General features: G+C 40.7%; 1 protein-coding gene across 1 annotated transcript; it reads left to right on the forward strand.

Annotated features, from left to right (window-relative positions):
- The first annotated feature begins 1,332 nt into the window (after positions 1–1,332).
- Positions 1,333–15,877, forward strand: RP2 (RP2 activator of ARL3 GTPase). Its single transcript, XM_056861942.1, has 5 exons — positions 1,333–1,467; positions 9,839–10,504; positions 11,641–11,755; positions 14,892–14,977; positions 15,785–15,877. Exons 1-5 carry the CDS (start codon positions 1,333–1,335, stop codon positions 15,866–15,868), a joined length of 1,086 nt encoding a protein of 361 aa, XP_056717920.1. The 3' UTR covers positions 15,869–15,877.
- Positions 15,878–18,720: the final 2,843 nt, after the last annotated feature.

The following is an 18,720-nucleotide window of genomic DNA, read 5'->3' on the forward strand; positions in this document are numbered from 1 at the left end:
ACTGTTTGCTATGGGGCATTTTCCTTTTTGTACTTTTAAAACTGCCTTTCTTTTATTTTTGGTGGCTGTAAAGCCTTTGTGGATGCGGCACAGCTCGCTGCTCCCAGCTGCCATGGATCTCTCCCCCCTTAGGAATGGGCTGCCCTCCATTCATCTAAATCTGGGCATTTCTCTGCTCTCCATTTTGCTGCATACACCACTCCTGCCACTGTCACCCTATACTTAAATAGTTCATTATGTGCTTTTGAAATATTTGGTAAAATATTTAATAGCATGCTTTTCAAATCCATCACAAACTTAATTTTTAAAATCGTTTGCATTTTGTCATGTATCATTAGCCAATATTTTCTTACTTTCATGCAAGTCCACCACATATGGTAAAATGTTGCATCTGTATTATCACATTTCCCATTAAAGTCTTTGTTGGCTTTTGCTGTATCTTTCGGTGTGATGTACCACCTAAAAACATTTTATACCAATTCTCTCAGTGCTTGACATTCAGTAAACTTTACTTCTTTAGTCCACGGATTCTCCCATTGTCTCATCTGTATATTTTTTTCCAAAGTTTTGCATCCATTTTATCATATAATCTTTAACTTGCTCTGTTTCGGTATCATATTGTAATAAGGTTTCCTGCAATCAATGTCTTAAATCTCTTGTAATTAATTGTTTGAAAGTCACGTCTTTTCTTAAATGCCCACCTTTTTTAAATTAATTGTCTCAATTTAGAGGCTATTTGCCATATACTTGTTTTGATGATTTTTTTTTTTGCTGTTTGCAACTGTTTCGTGGTTGTTGTTTTTTGCTGTTCTAGAATTATTGCCAAATTATTGCCTTTCCGATCATGCCAGGAATAAACGCTCCAACTCTTTTCATAGACGTGTTATGAGTCCACCTTGAGCCGGCTCCCTGAAACCGACTTCCGTCGGGATCGAACTGACGTCCTGAGCAGAGCTTTAGACTGCAGTACTGCAGCTGACCACTCTGCGCCACGGGGCTCCTACAAACTCTTCGGCCTCTTTCCAAACGACCTGACCCCGCCTCCCGAGGCGGGATGGAGGGGTAGAGCCGCGAGGCGGGGAGAAGAGGAGGCGGCGCTTCACGATTCGCCAAGCGCACCTGATTGACGGGAACGATTCGCGAAACGCCGAGTTCCTATTGGCGGCAGCTTGGCCAGCTGCGAAGAGCGGCGTCGCCCTGGGAGACAGAGGAGGGCGAAGCCGGAAGCGAGCGTTGAGTGCGGCGGGCGGGGTCGGGTGAGGTCCATTCGAGCGGCTCGAGGCGCCGACGGAAGCCGTCGAGGGCTGTGCGGCGGCGAGCGGCGGGGGGACCATGGGCTGCTTCTTCTCCAAGAGACGGAAACAGGCCAAAGAGCCGCAGCCCAGCGCTGAGAGCGGCGACCGGAATGCCGCCGGCGACCCGGGAGCCGAGAAGCCGCCGCAGTACAGCTGGGACCAGCGAGCCAAGGTAAACTGCCGCTCTAGGAAACGCGCCCCCCCGTATCGTTTTCTCCGGCCTCTTCCTCTCGCCTGGCGTCCTGCGCGCCCCCCCTCCCCCTCTTCTGTGAAGGGGAGCCCGTGCTGGTCTTCGACGGCAGTTGGGGGCGGGGCCGGTGCGACCGTTAGGCGCACGAGGCGGTCGCCTAGGGCGCAGACCTCGGAGGGGCGCAGAACTGGCCTGAGGGGCAGTCATTCATTCTTTCATTCATTCATTCATTCATTCATTAGTTTATTGCGGTCAATAGACCAAAAAAACAAACAAACCCCAATTTAAAATTCAGGGCTCTACAGCAATCGTACACCTCCACATTGTAATGCCCAGATATAAGGGCTGGTTTAGGACACTATGTATTCATACGCACACACATGGAAGCTTTGGGGAAGTTGGCATCCGGGAGCCATGAACCAACAAATTATGCTCCCTGTGCCTGGTATGGCCTCTCACCAGTAGAGAGCTCTGAATTTCGTTCCATCTTCAGGAATGTGGTTTCTGGTTACCGAGCTCACAAGATCAGGCACTCACTAAGTGACGCCTTCGGCCAGTGTTTATAGGTTATGCTAAGTAGAGTGAAGTAGACACAACGTGCATTGGTGCTTTTGTGTATCAATCTGCTTGTCAGCAGCCATGGGCCTGCCCCATGCGAATGCATAAATGATACCGGCTTTCCTTTGTTTCTCTGGTGAGTAACTCACATCTTATTTGTGGGTCATTTCACCCCAGGGTCTCTGTTTAGCTAAATAAAGAACTGTTGCTTATTTTAACCTCCTCCTAGTTGGACTCTATAAGACAACCAGGGCACTTCAACATCAAATATACAAACCTGTTGCCCAAGAAGGCCGGACCAGAACCAACGGGTTGAAATGAAAAGAGTTTCCGCCTAGACATCAGGAAGAATTTTCTAACAGAGCGGTTCCTCAGTGGAACGGGCTTCCTCGGGAGGTGGTGAGCTCTCCTTCCCTGGAGGTTTTTAAGAAGAGGTTAGATGGCCATCTGTCAGCAATGCTGACTCTATGAACTAGGACAGTTCATGGGAGGGGGGGGCACCTTGGCCATCTTCTGGTCACCTGGGGTGGGGTGGGGGAGGTAGTTGTGAATGTCCTGCATTGTGCAGGGGGTTGGACTAGATGACCCTGGTGGTCCCTTCCAACTTTATGATTCTATAAAACCCATAGAGCATATAAAAATGATTAAAAATTCAATCACATACAATAATAAACAAGTGCAAGTAATATCCTTGGTACACTAATTGATAGGCTCATGGGTCCCCATCGAGAACTGGAGTAATAATATGACTCGATTTGGCCTTCCTTACATTACACACCAGTCTACAAAACCTGAGGGGCAAAAAAAAATTTTTGTTTTAAATTAGCAATTTCAAGTTTTGTGTTTTTATTTTTTCTACAAGACATTTGTTTTTGAAGATTGGTTTGCAGTGCGGGGCGCAAGTAGTTAGCCTTGCCCAGAGCGCAAAAAAGCCTGGCACCGGCCCTGAGTAGGAGCAAGCCTCCAGGTCCGATCTCCTTCGAGTGGGGGGAGTCTCCAGGATCATCTCCGGGATCATACTGAAGCGCCTGGGTTTTAGTGGTGGGGCTAGCTGTCCCTTAACACCCCCTAAGCTACCTGCTGCATTCTCAGAAAGTGCGTCCTCTTTTCCCTCATCTCCCCCCAGTATTTTACAGCTCATGGGGGGATTCTGGTTTCCACTAGTGACTGGGAGTGTGGAACTGAGGCTTGCTGCAAGTTGGACACTTAAAATAGTGTGAGTGACATAGGGATGTGTGGAGTGTTGAATCTCTTGCTAAATCACTGATGGATTTACTTTCCACTCCTTCCAAGGACCTCTGAGCCCAATGAGGTTTCTGCATTTGCTTTGCAGGCATCTTCTATCTTACCTCTGTTTTGTTCTGTGTATCTTCAGCACCTTCCTCCGCTTATCTAAAAGGCTAAAGGAGGGGAATCCCGTTCTCTTCTATCCCTGTGCCTGTTCTTTCAGTATGGAGAGGAGAGCTATTAAAATAGTCTTGTGGCACCTTAGATAGTACGCGCATGCTACATGTATTAAAATGTCACAGAACTCATTGGCCATTTATGCATGGGAGGTTTTGCCTTGGATTTGCGGCTCTCTAGATGCACATTTTCCCCATCCAAATTCTCAAAACTCAACAATAAGCTCCCATGCAGAGTTTTGAGAATTTGGATGGGGAAAATGTGCATTTAGAGAGCAGTAAAACCTCCCATGCATAAATGACCATTATGTTATCTTTCAGTGGAGTAACAGAGCTGTGCCTCTGTGAAAGTTAATCTGTGTTGGTGATGGTAGAAGTAGCACAGCTGTCTGAGGGTGCTAATATTTTTGGGCTCCCAGGCTGGTTGTTGTGAGAATCAAATGGAGGAGAACGATGTAAGCCATTTTCAGCCCCCATTGGGAAGAAAGGTGGGATATAAATGAAGTAAATATACATGTATTTGTATATTTCTGTAATCACAGTAGTTCTAAGCTGCCTTAGTGGTTGTTGAAAGGGCAGGAAGGCGGGATACTAATTCTGTGAATAAAAGGAGACTATGAAATAGTGCTTGCTTGTGTGTTTGATGTAAGTCATAATGGTGTGTTATTTCTCTTTTCCCCTAGTCATCCCTTGTGTCTAGGGGATGAGGCTGCTGTCATTCCCTTAGGAGTCTTTGTTTGTTGGTAACTAGCGGTACTTTTTCCACAACTCTATGCATGGCTCTATTAAAGATTGTATAAACTCCCTCCCCCCTTGCCCCAGAGATCTTTTGTTTTAGCTGTCATTTTCATTGAACGCTGGAGGAAATGTGTCAGTATGGTAAACTTGAATCATGTTAAGGTCTTGTCATCTTTCTTTGCTGATTTCAACTTAACTTCCATATAGCCTTGGACTCATTTCCTCTTGTGATGATGAAAAACTTCCCTAATTGTAGAAAGATTGCTTACTGGCTGTTTGTATATCTGAAGTTAGTACTGATACTGTGACTAATTGCATATAAGATCTTGCTTGCAAGAGGGCACTTATCTTGTGAAGAATGGATTGCCAAACAAATAAATGAGTATGCTCCAACACCAACATCTATAGGGTGATAGTACCTAGGGAGAAATGGTAGTAGGGCTGAAGTTGCTGTACTAGGGTTGAGCAGGAGGGGGTATAGAAATATCCTAAATAAATAATAAAATAAATAGAATACAATCAAGTAACTCATAGATCAATACTGATGCTCTAGTTGGATGTTAGTAATTCTGTTATTTTTTAGTTTATTAGATTTTTTTGTTGTTGCTGCTCACCTAGGGGGTCTCACCTGAGACTGCTGAATGGAAGTTAGAATCTAGTTCTGTCTTGTCCAAGATTTGATCCACAATGTAGACTCTCAGAAAAAGCTTCAAGGACTGAGAATCTTTTAAAACCATATTCATAGCCTACTTTTATCCCTCACTGGGGGTCCAAAGCAATTTACAATATCATCCTCACAACAATAATCTTGTGGGGTAGATTAGGCTGACAGAGAAAGACTGGCCCAACAAGGTCACCCAGCAAGCTTCCATGGCACAGTAGAAATTCAGACCTGGATCTCCAAGATGCTAGTCCAAGCACTGTGCCACACTGGCTCTCTTGAGGTACTAAGTCACTGCCTGATTGCTATAAACTATTCCTTCAGTGTGTAAAGAAGTTGCCTGAAGCACAGAGCTTTGCTAGACAATATGATAAAGGTCAGTTTGACTCTTCTACCAGCTATTGTCCTGGAAAAACAGTATGCCGTTCCTTTAAAGGTTTAAACAAACTCAATTTTGAATTAAACTTTGTTTTAACTACCTCAGTGCTTCCACAGGTTGTTAGAAGTATGTTTTGAACACCAGTGTTTGGCAGAAGGATTTGCAGGTGCAGTATGATAGTTTGGATTTACAATTGGTTTTTCGAAGGACAGAAGCAGTGAAGGAGTGAAAGGAAAGCTAGTCTGATTCAGTTCTGTAAATTAGATAGTTGCAAATCATATTCTTTCATTTTTTATAGCTAACCTCATCCAGCTTCCCTCGTGTAGCATCTAAAGCCTTCAAGTGGATTACATCAAGCCATGGGTTTAATGTATTCTAAAACTGACGGCTGGGTTGGGGGAGGATTGGAATTAAAGAGATAAGGGATGGAGTGTTCAAGAATCCTAAATGAGTCCTGTGACATTTTAAATAAGAAAATGTATTGTTACATAAGCTTTTGTAGTACCGTATATACTCACGTATAAGCCGAGTTTTTCAGCCCCAAAAATGGGCTGAAAAAGCCGGCCTCGGCTTATACGCGGGTCAATACGGGGGGAAGGAGGGAGGGGGGAAACTTACCGTTGCCGCCGCTGCCGGGCCCGTGCCGCTTCCTGCCGCAGGAAGGCTGCCCCGGCCCCCCCGGCCCCCGCCGCCATTTTTCCCGGGCGGGAGGGGCGTTGGGCAGCCTCCTGCAGCCGCAGGATTGCTGCCCCGGCCCTTCCCGCCCCCGCCGCCATTTTTCCCGGGCGGGAGGGGCCTGGGGCAGCCTCCTGCAGCCGCAGGAAGGCTGCTCCGGGTCCCCCTGGGCCTCGCCGCCGCTTCCTCCTGCCGGGAGTGGCCTGGGGCAGCCTCCTGCAGCCGCAGGAAGGCTGCCCAGGCCCCCCCGGGCCACGCCGCCGCCGGACCCTCGCCGCTGGAGAGCCCTGACAGGTAAGTCTGTGGGGGGGGGAGGGGTTATAAGCCGACCCTCTGCTTATACGCGGGTGCCTAATTTCCCCCCATTTTTGGGGAGAAATTAGGCACCTCGGCTTATACGCGGGTCGGCTTATACATGGGTATATACAGTAGATACCTTATTCTCCCTCATAGAGTCCTCCATGGAAGATGTGTTCCAAGAGTTGTTTTGAAGGAATAAAAATAACTTCAACCATCTTAGCCCACACATTAAAGCCGCGAATGCAAAACTTGGAATTGTGCCTTCTCAGTTTCTATGGCTATGAGAGAAACGGGCATATGTATCAATAGAGATGGTGTTAATTAGTATTCTTCAGTAATGTTGTGGTCTTCTGTTCTTGAAATCAGAATCCTATTAATGTATTGCTTTATAGATCTGTGTTCCTCATGCCTTTATCCTGTTTCTTAATTCAAGTGTACAGAGATAATGTTCTGAACAGAGGTTTCTTGCAGCATTTTTTGCTTTTTCTGTAGATGAGATCTACATGTGTGGCAATAACCAGCATATGCATAATTTCACTTTCTTTGTAGTTTTTAGTTCCACTTGAATTTAGCTCAATATGGAGAAGTCCATAAATGTTTTGTTATTTCTGTTTTGAAGCCTTTAGAGCATATGTACTTTTTAAAAGTAAGACAATAAAGAAGTCTATGAGGTTATCTGATTCAGTTCATACCCATTCTGAGTAATATTTTGAACTGTACATATAGATTTCAGTTTGTAAAAGTAAATTGTGTACTCAACAAAGATTAAAGGGAATGATCCTATTGAACTAACTGATAGCTGAATTACTTACTTCAGTGGGATTTAGGAGCAGAAACTTTCTCTGGATTACACTGATGTAAAATTACAGATGGACTTTAACAAGACACAGCCTTACCACATACACAACCACATATTAGCTCTCTCCAGATGTTACTGCTTCCAGTTAACAGCATGGGCTCACAGGAGGCTTCCAGTCATAAGCTGAAGGCTAGCAATGGGCTGTCTTGGCAGTCAAGCCAGGCTGTTATGGAGAATTCCATGGAGAATGCTTAGCTAGTTGGACTCAACAGGTTTAAAGGGCCACTTAAAATCAAGAAACAACCATATTTTAAGGAAAATATAATGAAATTGTATAAGGCTGAGTCAGCAAGAACTGGATTCTCTGCCCAAGTTGTAATTTTTTCCTGGTGCACAAAGAATGGTGCACAAAACCTAGAATCCATTTTTGGTACAGGTTTGAAAGGAGAGGGTTGTTCTCTGTTTCTGGAGGAAATTGGTAAAGCTTATTGTATTAGAGGAAGCTAAGCAGGATTTCAGTAGTGTTTCAACTGTATTGCTGAAATTGCCAAATCTAAGAGAAAAGGGAAGAGGAAAAGGGAGACCAAGAAGCTGGCCATTTGGCCTAGAACCCACACGAAGCTGCTTTATACTGATTTAAAGCATCAGTCAATCAAGGTCAGTGTTGTCTGCTCAGACTGGCAGCAGCTCTTGAAGGTCTCAGGCAGAGGTCTTTCATATCACCTATTGTCTGATTCTTTTAACTGAAGTGCTGGGGATTGAACCTTGAACCTTCTGCATGCAAACTAGAGGCCCTTCTCCTTGCAGCTTGTTCTCCTGTATTTTGTTCTCTTTCTAGCACATTTGCAAATGTAACCCTGATCTATCCTACAATTCATGTTCTGAGACTCTTAATTTAAATTGTGACAACTTTTATACGGCATTTATTTTTGTTCATTAATTCTTGAGTTTCAGATAGTTTTATTATTATTTTAACTGTTCTGGATTTTGTAAGTAAGCTAAAAAAGTAAAAACATTACAGTATTTCATCAAGAAGGTACAGAATAGCCAAAGTTTACTTACTAATTCTTTATTTGGCCGTATAAGGATACGTTGGCCAGAACTGTACTATATTTAATCCATTCTACAGTGCATCCTCGCTCTGTTACCTTAGTTTGTAACAGCCTCAACCTCTAACCAATAACCTTTGCTGCCTATAGTATCTTTCCTATTAGTTAACTCAGTTGCTTGGTGTATGTAAACTGTAAACCTTACATCTCAAAAAGTACAATTAGTTATAGTCTGATAATGTTATTGTCCATTATTGAATGATAACTGAAAGTCTCCATGTGTATTTTTTAAAAATTTATTTCATGGAAGCATTTAAGATAATTGAATGTTTTGCACTTGTGTAACTTGCCGACAGAAATTGGTCCTGTTATAAGCATCTTTTATTTTGCATTTATTATCCTTGGAGAGAACATAAAAAAAACATAAGAACATAAGAAAGGCCCTGCTGGATCAGACCAAGGCCCAACAAGTCCAGCAGTCTGTTCACACAGTGGCCAACTAGGTTCCTCTAGGAAGCCACTAACAAGACGAGTGCAGCAGCACCATCCTGCCTGTGTTCCACCGCACCCAAAATAATAGGCATGCTCCTCTGATACTAGAGAGAATAGGTATGCAGCATGACTAGTATCCATTCTAACTAATAGCCATGAATACCCCTCTCCTCCATGAATATGTCCACTCCCCTCTTAAAGCCCTCCAAGCTGGCAGCTGTCACCACATCTTGGGGCAGGGAGTTCCACAATTTAACTATGCGTTATGTGAAAAAATACTTCCGTTTATCTGTTTTGAATCTCACCCTCCAGCTTTAGCAGATGACCCCGTGTTCTAGTATTATGGGAGAAGGAGAAAAACATCTCCCTGTCCACTCTCTCCATACCGTGCATAATTTTATAGACCTCTATCATGTCTCCCCTCAGCTGCCTTCTTTCCAAGCTAAACAGCCCTAAGCATCTTAACCGCTCCCCATAGGACAGTTGCTGTAGTCCCCTAATCATTTTGGTTGCTCTTTTCTGCACCTTCTCAAGCTCTGTAATATCCTTTTTTAGGTGTGGTGACCAGAACTGTACACAGTATTCCAAGTGTGGTCTCACCATAGATTTGTACAAGGGCAGTATGATATCAGCAGTTTTATTCTCTATTCCTTGTCTAATTACGGCCAGCATGGAATTTGCCTTTTTTTACAGCAGCCGCCCACTGGGTTGACATCTTCATTGAGCTATCCACTACCACCCCAAGATCCCTTTCTTGGTCTGTCGCTGCCAGCACAGATCCCATCAGTATATATGTGAAGTTGGGATTTTTTGCCCCAATATGCATCACTTTACATTTACTCCCATTGAATCTCATTTGCCATTTTAATGCCCATTAAAATGGCATTAATGGAGCAGAACAACCACCTATGCCTGTATGTGGATTAGGGTAGAGCACTTGACAGTCAAGGACAATTTGGGTGTTTGACCCACCAAGCAGGAGTTTGTCATTTATTTTTAGTGTTCACTTAATCAAACAATATTCATGCGAGGTTTATTGTATAGTTTTTACTGGTCTGATTGTACCAATAAATAAATAATCAAACAATGCTTACACTTATTTCAATAACAAAATAGTTAACAGTCTGGAAAGTGAAGAGTCTGAATTCGTATTGGATTAGCTAAAAATATTTTTGACAACTTTATAGGGTAAACTATTTACTCCAATGTGATCATCCTGTATGGCTGTGTAACTAGCTTAATTTTGTCTATTGGGTATAAAATGTAGTCTTGCTACATGATATTGTGTCTCTTTTCCAGATTGATCCAAAAGACTATATGTTTTCTGGACTCAAGAGTGAAACTGTAGGACGTCTACCCGGGAAAGTTGCAGGTCAACAGTTTGTTATTCAGGACTGTGAGAACTGCAATATCTATATCTTTGACCACTCAGCTACAATCACTATTGATGACTGTACAGGCTGCCGAATCTTTTTAGGACCTGTAAAAGGCAGCGTGTTTTTCCGTGACTGCAAGGACTGTAAATGTATAGTGGCCTGCCAACAGTTTCGTACCAGGGACTGCAGGAAGATGGAAGTGTTTTTGTGCTGTGCCACCCAACCCATTATTGAATCCTCAACTGGTATGAAATTTGGGTGTTTCCAGTACTATTATCCAGAGCTGGCGTTGCAGTTGAAAGATGCTGGCCTGAGCATCTTCAACAACACATGGAGCAATATCCATGACTTCACGCCAGTCTCGGGAGAGAACAATTGGGGTCTTCTACCAGAGAATGCTGCCGCTCAGGATGCAGTACCACTTCCAACAACTGAAGAACTGAAGGCTGTGAGAATTTCAACTGATGCCAACAAAAGCATAATCCCAATAACTCGGGGGCAACGTCCAAAGTGCAGTGAGGAGTCTTGCCTGGTAGTATTCTTTGCTGGGGATTACGCAACAGCCAATGCTAGGAAATTGATTGATGAGGTAAGGAGCACTTTGCTGTATCTCGCTCCGAGTCTTCAGTTGTATGTCTGCAAATCTTAGAAACTTTCTAGAGAAAATTACAATGATGACAGTTGTTAGCTTCCAGATCACCCCGAGTAATCACACTTCATATGGCCAAGCTACATGATGCCATTGCACAGTATTTTGGCCATATAAAATATTTTATATAGCATATTTCCATGCTTTACGAGGGAAGATTTACAAAACCGTGAGAAAAGCTTCCTAGGCAGGCATTCAAGAATTCTTATGTCAGAGAGTTTTGTGGCCTATTTATTTCATTCTTTGTTGCTGTTGGAAATATAGCTTGCTATAAGGAGAACAGGGAAGCAGTTGTAGAACATGATGCAGAAGAAGCAGCTGCACTCTTTGACCACCAGAGTTTAATTCAGTCACATTTAGCTTCTGAAGCTTAATCAAAGGAGATGATCAATTTTATTTTAAGGATTTGCAATCTGTATTTAACGCAACTTGTATTTCTCACAGTTGTGCATGTTGTAGTATAGCTCATGGTATTTTGGATAATCTAACAATTTCAGATGGCAGAATAGGTTATTGATTACTTGTTAAAGTAATGGATAATTAGGTTATTGATTACTTGCTAAAGTAATGAATAATCAGGCTGTTATTCTTTAATAGCAAGACTAGTGTATTTTTTAGTATGCATTGCACTACATGTTGCTTGCATTAAGGGTGCTGTATAAAAATAATCAGCATAGACCTGATTCATACTGCTTAATTAATGGCCAGTGTCTCCCACTGACTGAAACACTTCTGTATCGTCACATCAAGGTCTAATTCATTCCTTCCCATTCCCAAGTGTAGCTTATTCATGTAAAATTCATATGTTATATGAATGAGAGGTTATATGAATGTCATATGAATGAGATGTTATATGAATATCAATGTTATATGAATGAGAGGTTCAGAACACTGAGGTGCTAATTATAGTACGAATACAGCATAAACAAAACAAGGAAGAAGCTGACTTAATATTGAAAGCGGGATTAGTATTTTGCCTATCACTTTAGACCATTATTTCTAAGAATGTAAAAGTATACATTAAATAACATTCAGCTGACTTATAAGCAATACTAATTCTGGCTGAAATTTAACAGATGACTGGAAAAGGCTTCTGCTTGGTACAGACTAAAGAAGTTCCAATGAAAGCTGATGATGCACAAAGAGTATTCCAGCAAAAAGCATCCGACTTAATTCCTGTACTTGATAAAGGTATGGCTATTCTAAGTACCCACATAGAACCTTCTGTTTACCTAAAATCACTTAGCAAGCAGCATTTGTAAGGTGAAAGGTTATACAAAAATCAGTGGGAATATCATAATGCATATAAGCTTTCATGTAATTCAGATTTGGCCCATTGTACTTTGAGAATCTCAACAAGTTTGGGTGTAATTTGGCTTTGATATTATGGTAATGCTCCAGCAGCTCTCCTGATTGATTGGCTCTTCTGGCTGCGGAGGCTGAAAGGGAGAATTTCGCCATTTCCTCCTTCTGCAGGCTCCCAATTTGCTTCCTGTGCTGTTCCTTTGGTTCACAGACCTGTAGGAGCACAATTGGGGGGCGGGGAACAGAAGGATTCAGTGAGAAGCAGGAAATTGCATTCTTTTAGTATTGTTGTTCATGCTGCTTATGGTTGAAGTGATAGGCTTGGTTTCAAAGAGTCAAAAATAAGAGTTTGCATTCATCAAATTTTTTGTAGTTCACCTATCTTATTGCAGCCCCTTATGCTTCCCTTGCTATTCCTCCTGAGGGTCAGTGTATCAGAAATGAAACAAGGGACTTGGAGGACTGCAGTGTCAATGGGGAATTGGTGGCAGTCACTTCTCGACTCTCTTGAGCTCTTGGGTAAAAAGAGGAAATGCAAGGAGGAATTGACAAAGATTCGGTTTGTAGACTCTGCTCTGATAGTTCTTCTGGTTTGAGTACTAATGTGTTATGGGCAGGTTTCTCAAAGATACCAGAAACTTTTGGTACATGCTTAAGAGTCGCTTTGAGGTAATATTTTAAATAAAGAAGTTCAGGAATTAAGGGTAAACTATTTTTATATTTAATAATTTATGCCCCTTCATTTGGATCAAAATCCTTTAGAATTACGAGAATAACTGAAGAAGTCATATTGCGGTCACTGGGGACAATGTGCTTAATTTCTGCTTATATGTAACTACTCTAGATTATGAAGATAATTTTTTTTCTGAAATACCCAGCACTAATGCAGAAAATAGCATTCTGCGGATTGTAATGTTCCATTAAAGTTTAAATGTTCAGACTGAGAGGTTCTCACCCTTAACTGGTAGATTGAGGCTATTAACAGAAAGCAGAGTACAAATGGAACAAATGGGTTATTTGTGGTATTTGAGACAAAAATTGGGTGGTAGTAGTACACAACATATAGTATAGGTTCAGAATTTGGTCCATGCAGAAATCACTGCATAAGGACATTAACTTATCATTTGAGTGCTTTAAAGATCTCCTGGGAGTCCCAAATACACTGCCTTCAGTTTTGTGATTGGATGAAAGGCAGAATAAAAATGCAATATCTGTAAAATGGCTTTAGTAGCATCAGAAATGGTTGGCTTGCTCAAAATCCCACAAAAGCCTTTTCAGCATTTCCACCTTTATGTAACCAGCTTTTTGTACCTTATTGTCCATCTGATCTCTTTCTGACACGTCTTCCCTTATAACTCCCCAAGTACAGTATATTTGCCTGTCTCATGCTGATCTGCAGCTTCAAATGGCTTGTTGTTTGCACAGGGGAAGCTTTGTATTTCACTCCCCGCCCATATACAGTATTGACAGGACTACAGAGAGGAGTATTTGATGGAAAGCCAATTTCTTTTCCTTCTCCCCTTTTTGCTATTTGGGAAATACTGGCTTAGAAGATTGTGCTACAACAGCTACATGCGTTATAAAGCTGAAAATTTCATGTTTGATATCTGAGAACTTGTGACCAGGAATTAACTTGCATAGTTTATTCATGGTTTCACTAAAACTCTGTACAGAATTGTTGGCATAGTTGTTGCACTAGAATAAGTACATTAGAATGGAGTTGGTTTGGAGAGGACAGTCACTCATGTGTGGGGAGGGGAGAATGCAGATTCTTCTGAGCCAATACATATTTCAACCAGTGCTGTGTGTGTGGGGGGTACCTTGTAAGGAAATGTGGTTTCTTTGCTCCCTTTGCTTTTGTGAAAAGTTTGTCTTCCTGAAAGTCTTGCCTGCACTACTTGTTCATAAGCATGGTTTAACATTCGATTACCTAAAGGAGTGATATTCAACAATTGCTAATGATCGCTATCTCTTTCACTGATTAAGCTTGTGGATAAGTTGTTTAGAGAAAATGGAAAGAACATGATGGGCATTGCTCTTTGCTTTTTTTAAAGCAGAGCTTTCTAGAAATCTGTAGCTATATGCACTGATTCCAGTATTTGTCTCCATATAGCGGAAATCTGATTTTAAAAGCATTTCTGTTTCATTTGCATTGTTACTTACCTTTACTAAGAAATCCTTTTCCTGGTACCACTTTCTGGAAGACTTTTCTGGGGGAAGGGAAGAAGTCTTCCTAACACCGAGTCGGCTGCAAATAAAGAAGTAGCAGCAGCTAGAATGCCTGGGCTACTTCCATCTCATTCCTTTTTTTGCCATCTGGAACAGCTGTAAAGGAGTGAAACTGGAAGTCACACTTGGTTCTGCCAGACTGAAAGAAGAGGAACTCTGACCTCTGGAACTGTCATCTGCCAGGATTTTCTGGTGTACATGAGTGGGTGGAAGGACTATTGCAGAACAGAGGAACATATCACATAAAAGCTCAGTTGTGCCTGGAGGAGTCCTCCATGAGAGGGCGGGCAAACTAATGTGTTTAATTATTTGTTGTGAGTTGTCATGGAGACCCATACATCTGGAAAGACTGACAGTACTTTAAATCTGAATCTTGTTGCATTAATATTTCCAATAGGAAGGCAGCTATATAACTGAGACTTTTAAAAAGTACTGAAGTTTCTATGGTGCATTTCTGTTTAATGTACTGTTTTAATCCATAACTATGAAGGATGGGATACGAAGTAGAGAAGCAGTGTGGTGTAATAGTATCACATTGGGATGAGAGAGACGTCAGTTCAAATCATCATTCTACCATGAAGCTGTCTAGATGGCCTTGGGCCTGCGTTGCTGTGTCTCTATCTCTCCCAGCTTAATCTGTCTCACAGGGTGGTTGTGAGGGTAAAATTGGGCGAGCCATGTATATGGCCTTGAGTTCCTTGAAAGGAAGTATGGATAAACATTAAGAATTGATAAATATACTAAAGGCCGTACTTGAACAGATGTCCTATTAAACACTGAAATTTTTTCTTAGGTTCTGTTATTGCTCTGGAGTTCAATGGAGACGGTTCCGTAGCAGCCTGTCAAGACATTGTTGCTACGGTGTTCACTAATACTAAGGTGAGTGATAGCATAGATTCCTCATGTTCCTAATGAACACAAATTGCTTTAATTATTACACAGTTCCACAGTTCTCCAGTTCTGAAACAATTTTGTTTTAATTTTTCAGAGGTACACAAAATAATAGGTGCTTACATTATTATTTAATGTCGTGTATTATTTAATTATTATGTTAAGTCTTTATCCCACATTTTCCAAGACAGATTTGCAGTATTAGAAATTAGAAACCAACTTTATCAGAGAAATGAAAACAGGGAACTTTTCTTGATGTATATATTAATTATAAAACACTAAGCATTTTTAAATCACATACTCAGTGACTGGACAGTAGTATTACATTTATTTGCAAAAGTAATTTTCACTTTTCATTTTGAGAAAGCAGTAGTTATTCCAGGAATAAGCTCAGCAGTACAGTGGCTCTCTGTTTGCACTGTTGATGCAATGGGGAATAAGCTCCTTCAGTTTAGTTACACTACATCTACCAGGATGAAGTATTTACTGCTAAAATTACTGCAGGAGTGAACAATTGTTGTTTAAAATGTAACCAGAGTACTTGTAGGAAATTTCCAATGCCATTTTGTGACTTCATCTTGAATAAACATAGTGGAAGCTGTTTTGATTTCTAGTTGAAATAACTTGAACTGGTGTTCCAGTTGTAATGGCAAGGTGATTTCTTAATTGTTAATGATATGTGTTCCTTTGATAGTAAAAAGGTATAATGAATTATGCTATCTTCCTGTAGATAGCTTATTAGATATGACTGCTATGGTTACCAATATAACATTTCCTTTTTATTCTAAAACACAGGTTTTTGTATCTGAAGACAAGTCATCTGCTTCCAGAGAAGTAGACAGCTTCTATAACTTTGCTGATATGCAGATGGGAATGTGAAATAAATGTTCCATCCCAGAAATGTTACTCAGAGGTGAACACATTGGCAGTTGACATATACATTAGGTTTGTATAGCTGTCTGCATAGATAGTAAAATTTTCAATAGTAACTTACTTGTCTTTGCAAAAATAACATCAATTGCATTCCACAAAGACCATCTCTTTGTGAGGTGATATTAAGTATAATTTCAATACTCATCTCTTGTAATGTATATAATGTGATTGCACCCAAAGTTTTTCTGCCAGTTTTTCTGAAATTGAAAAGTTGGTACATATGAACATTTGTCTTAGTGAAAATTCAGATGGATTTAACTGATTTTACCGGTTCAGAAGTTACAAAACTCTTACCATTGTATGTAATGTGCTTTCACCGAACATGAGTACAGTTGTGCCAAAGTTAAATACTTCCTGATTGTAGTGGGAAAGATTTCAGCATGCCTCCAACTGAATTCAGTATAACTTGGTTTGATCATATTCTGTGAGTGGTGGAGCTCGTAAAAGCTAGTTGCTTGAATGTTTTCCTCTGAAGTCTCAGTTTCTATCCCTTCTCAGTAACTTTGGTGGTTCATATACTTTGGCAATATAAGCAGCTCATGTGAGGAGTGTAGAAGCAGGAGATAAGTGTTTTTGCTTCTGTTGTAAGCAAAAAGTGGAGACTTGTGGCATTCTCTGCTGGTGCTATTAAGTCCTGCTCTGAATGTTGTTGTTCTTTGAGGGTAGATTGGGATATCCACAAGAAGACTTGCGGGAGAAAATTTCACTTCTGATTTCCTCCTGATATAAAATCCACAGTGGAAGATCATAAATCTTGCACCAGAACATCTCTATCTTCCTGAGAATTTTGGGGAGGGGGATATTGATTTCATTTGATATTTATTTTTTGCCACCTGTAAATGGTAAGAGGTTCTAAAAGAAGGAATGTCAACATTAAGGAATACTGTAAAATCTTAACAACGAAGCCGGTCACACAGTTGCAGTCTTTCATATATGTGGGGTGCAATATTAACATTTAACACAATTATAAGAATACAAGTCATGGAATTAGATGCTAAATATCTGTGAAGAGAGCAAGTGAAAGAATTTTATCGCCTTCCACCTCTCTTCCATACAGGTCACAGAAAAGGTCATGTAAGATGTGAGAAAGATTTCGCCACATCCATGTTCTGGCTGCTGTCCCCTGTATCTTGTCCTCTAAAGCTCAGGAGTTGCATTCTGGGGGGCATAAGGAGCTGCAGTGTGAAGGGGGTATGTGGTAAAAATCCCTCTGTAAGCAAATCCCTTAAGATCTGCCCCACATTTCCCAGCCATGCTGAACCTGGGCCTTGGAAAGGAAGTTAGCTTTGAGTAAACCGAGTGTTGTTTAGCAAAGCTGGCCTGATTATACTAAAGTATGATTCATGTTCTCTTTTTGCTTTTAACACAAATAGATGTCATTGTGTTCACTCCTATTTCACAATAACAGTCAAGATGTGCTATATGTAAATAAAGGTGTTTCTCCTATATTAGCACTTTATGCTGGCTAAAGACAACCTGAGGATTTTTTATCTGAGACTTTAGCATGAAATAGAACTTCAGTCGGTCAGTGAAAATTCCCTGCCATATGCTGGGAGAGAGATCATTGTAAATCAAAATGGATAGCTAGTTTGTTACATCAGTCAAGATTTTAAAAAACATTTTCTGTTTTTTTATACTGTCAAAATTGAAGGATTCTGTATAGTTTCTAAATATTTTAATTAAATATTGCCAGTTCAAGAATACTATTATTCTTTACAACGTAAAATGTATCAGTTAAGTCATTGGTTATCTATTATATTACAGAATGTGCTTTATCAAGGTTTTGTATGTTATGGCTTTTATACACAGCTTGCCTAGCTTTTGTGAAATGTGATTTGTAATAAAGAATACACAAAAATGCCTTTCATTTTTTATTAAAATGGATAAAGATGTATGGTGGTCTAAACCAACCTGTTCAGTGTCATATACAAGGAATTTAATTTCTGGAGTTAGTTTAAGAGTTCAAGGCAACTTGTGACTAACAATCAATAATGCAGGCTGTAAAAATGAAGGGAATACACTTATCCTCTTAAAATTTCTACTTTCACTCTACTTTTCTCTATTAATCCTAGATTCTGAATGACCTTATTTTTGCATGCACTGCTGATTTTTAGTCTAATACAAAGTTTAGTCCTTGAAAGATTTAAGTGGTACTTGCTTGCAGATTGTTTCATTTCAATTATTTCAAACTCTTCTCCTGTGGATGATTTTCTGAAAATCAGAAAAAAAAAACAGGTTCTGAAAATCTTTAGTGCCTGGGGAATCTGAAACTTGCACACTTCGGTACCTAATTTGAACAGTTCTAGCTTTAAAGTGAAAGTTGTGATCTCTTAAACTTTTTTCTTACGGAAGAGCTAAGAATTCTTATTCAAAAAACTAACTTTAAAATGCAGTTCCATAGTGTGTAAAAAGTTATGGCTTAGTTGAATGCCCCCAATCTGTTTTACAATGTCTACAGAATGTCTTCAGTGTGCTCCTGTATATTTTGGCCAAAGCTCTTGTGATTTGTCCACCTGTAGATAAGACAGCACTGAGTTTTCACGTACTATATACAGGTGTTTTCATAATGCAAATAATCATTTGGTCTACTCCATTTGGTCCTGTTCTAAACAAAACTATTAGGGTTTTGCTGCTGTGGTCTCCTGGAAGAACTTGGACTTCTGAGTCTATCATGACAAGCAGACAAACATGCACAACTGCCATACTATACAGTGATTCCCACAGGTCCTCCTGGGAGCTAATCTAGCAGTTTACTCAGCAAATGTACAAATCTAGATGAAAATTTACTAATTTCTTTG

This window comes from Euleptes europaea, chromosome 16 (assembly GCF_029931775.1).
Source record: "Euleptes europaea isolate rEulEur1 chromosome 16, rEulEur1.hap1, whole genome shotgun sequence".
NCBI classification, from domain to species: domain Eukaryota; kingdom Metazoa; phylum Chordata; class Lepidosauria; order Squamata; family Sphaerodactylidae; genus Euleptes; species Euleptes europaea.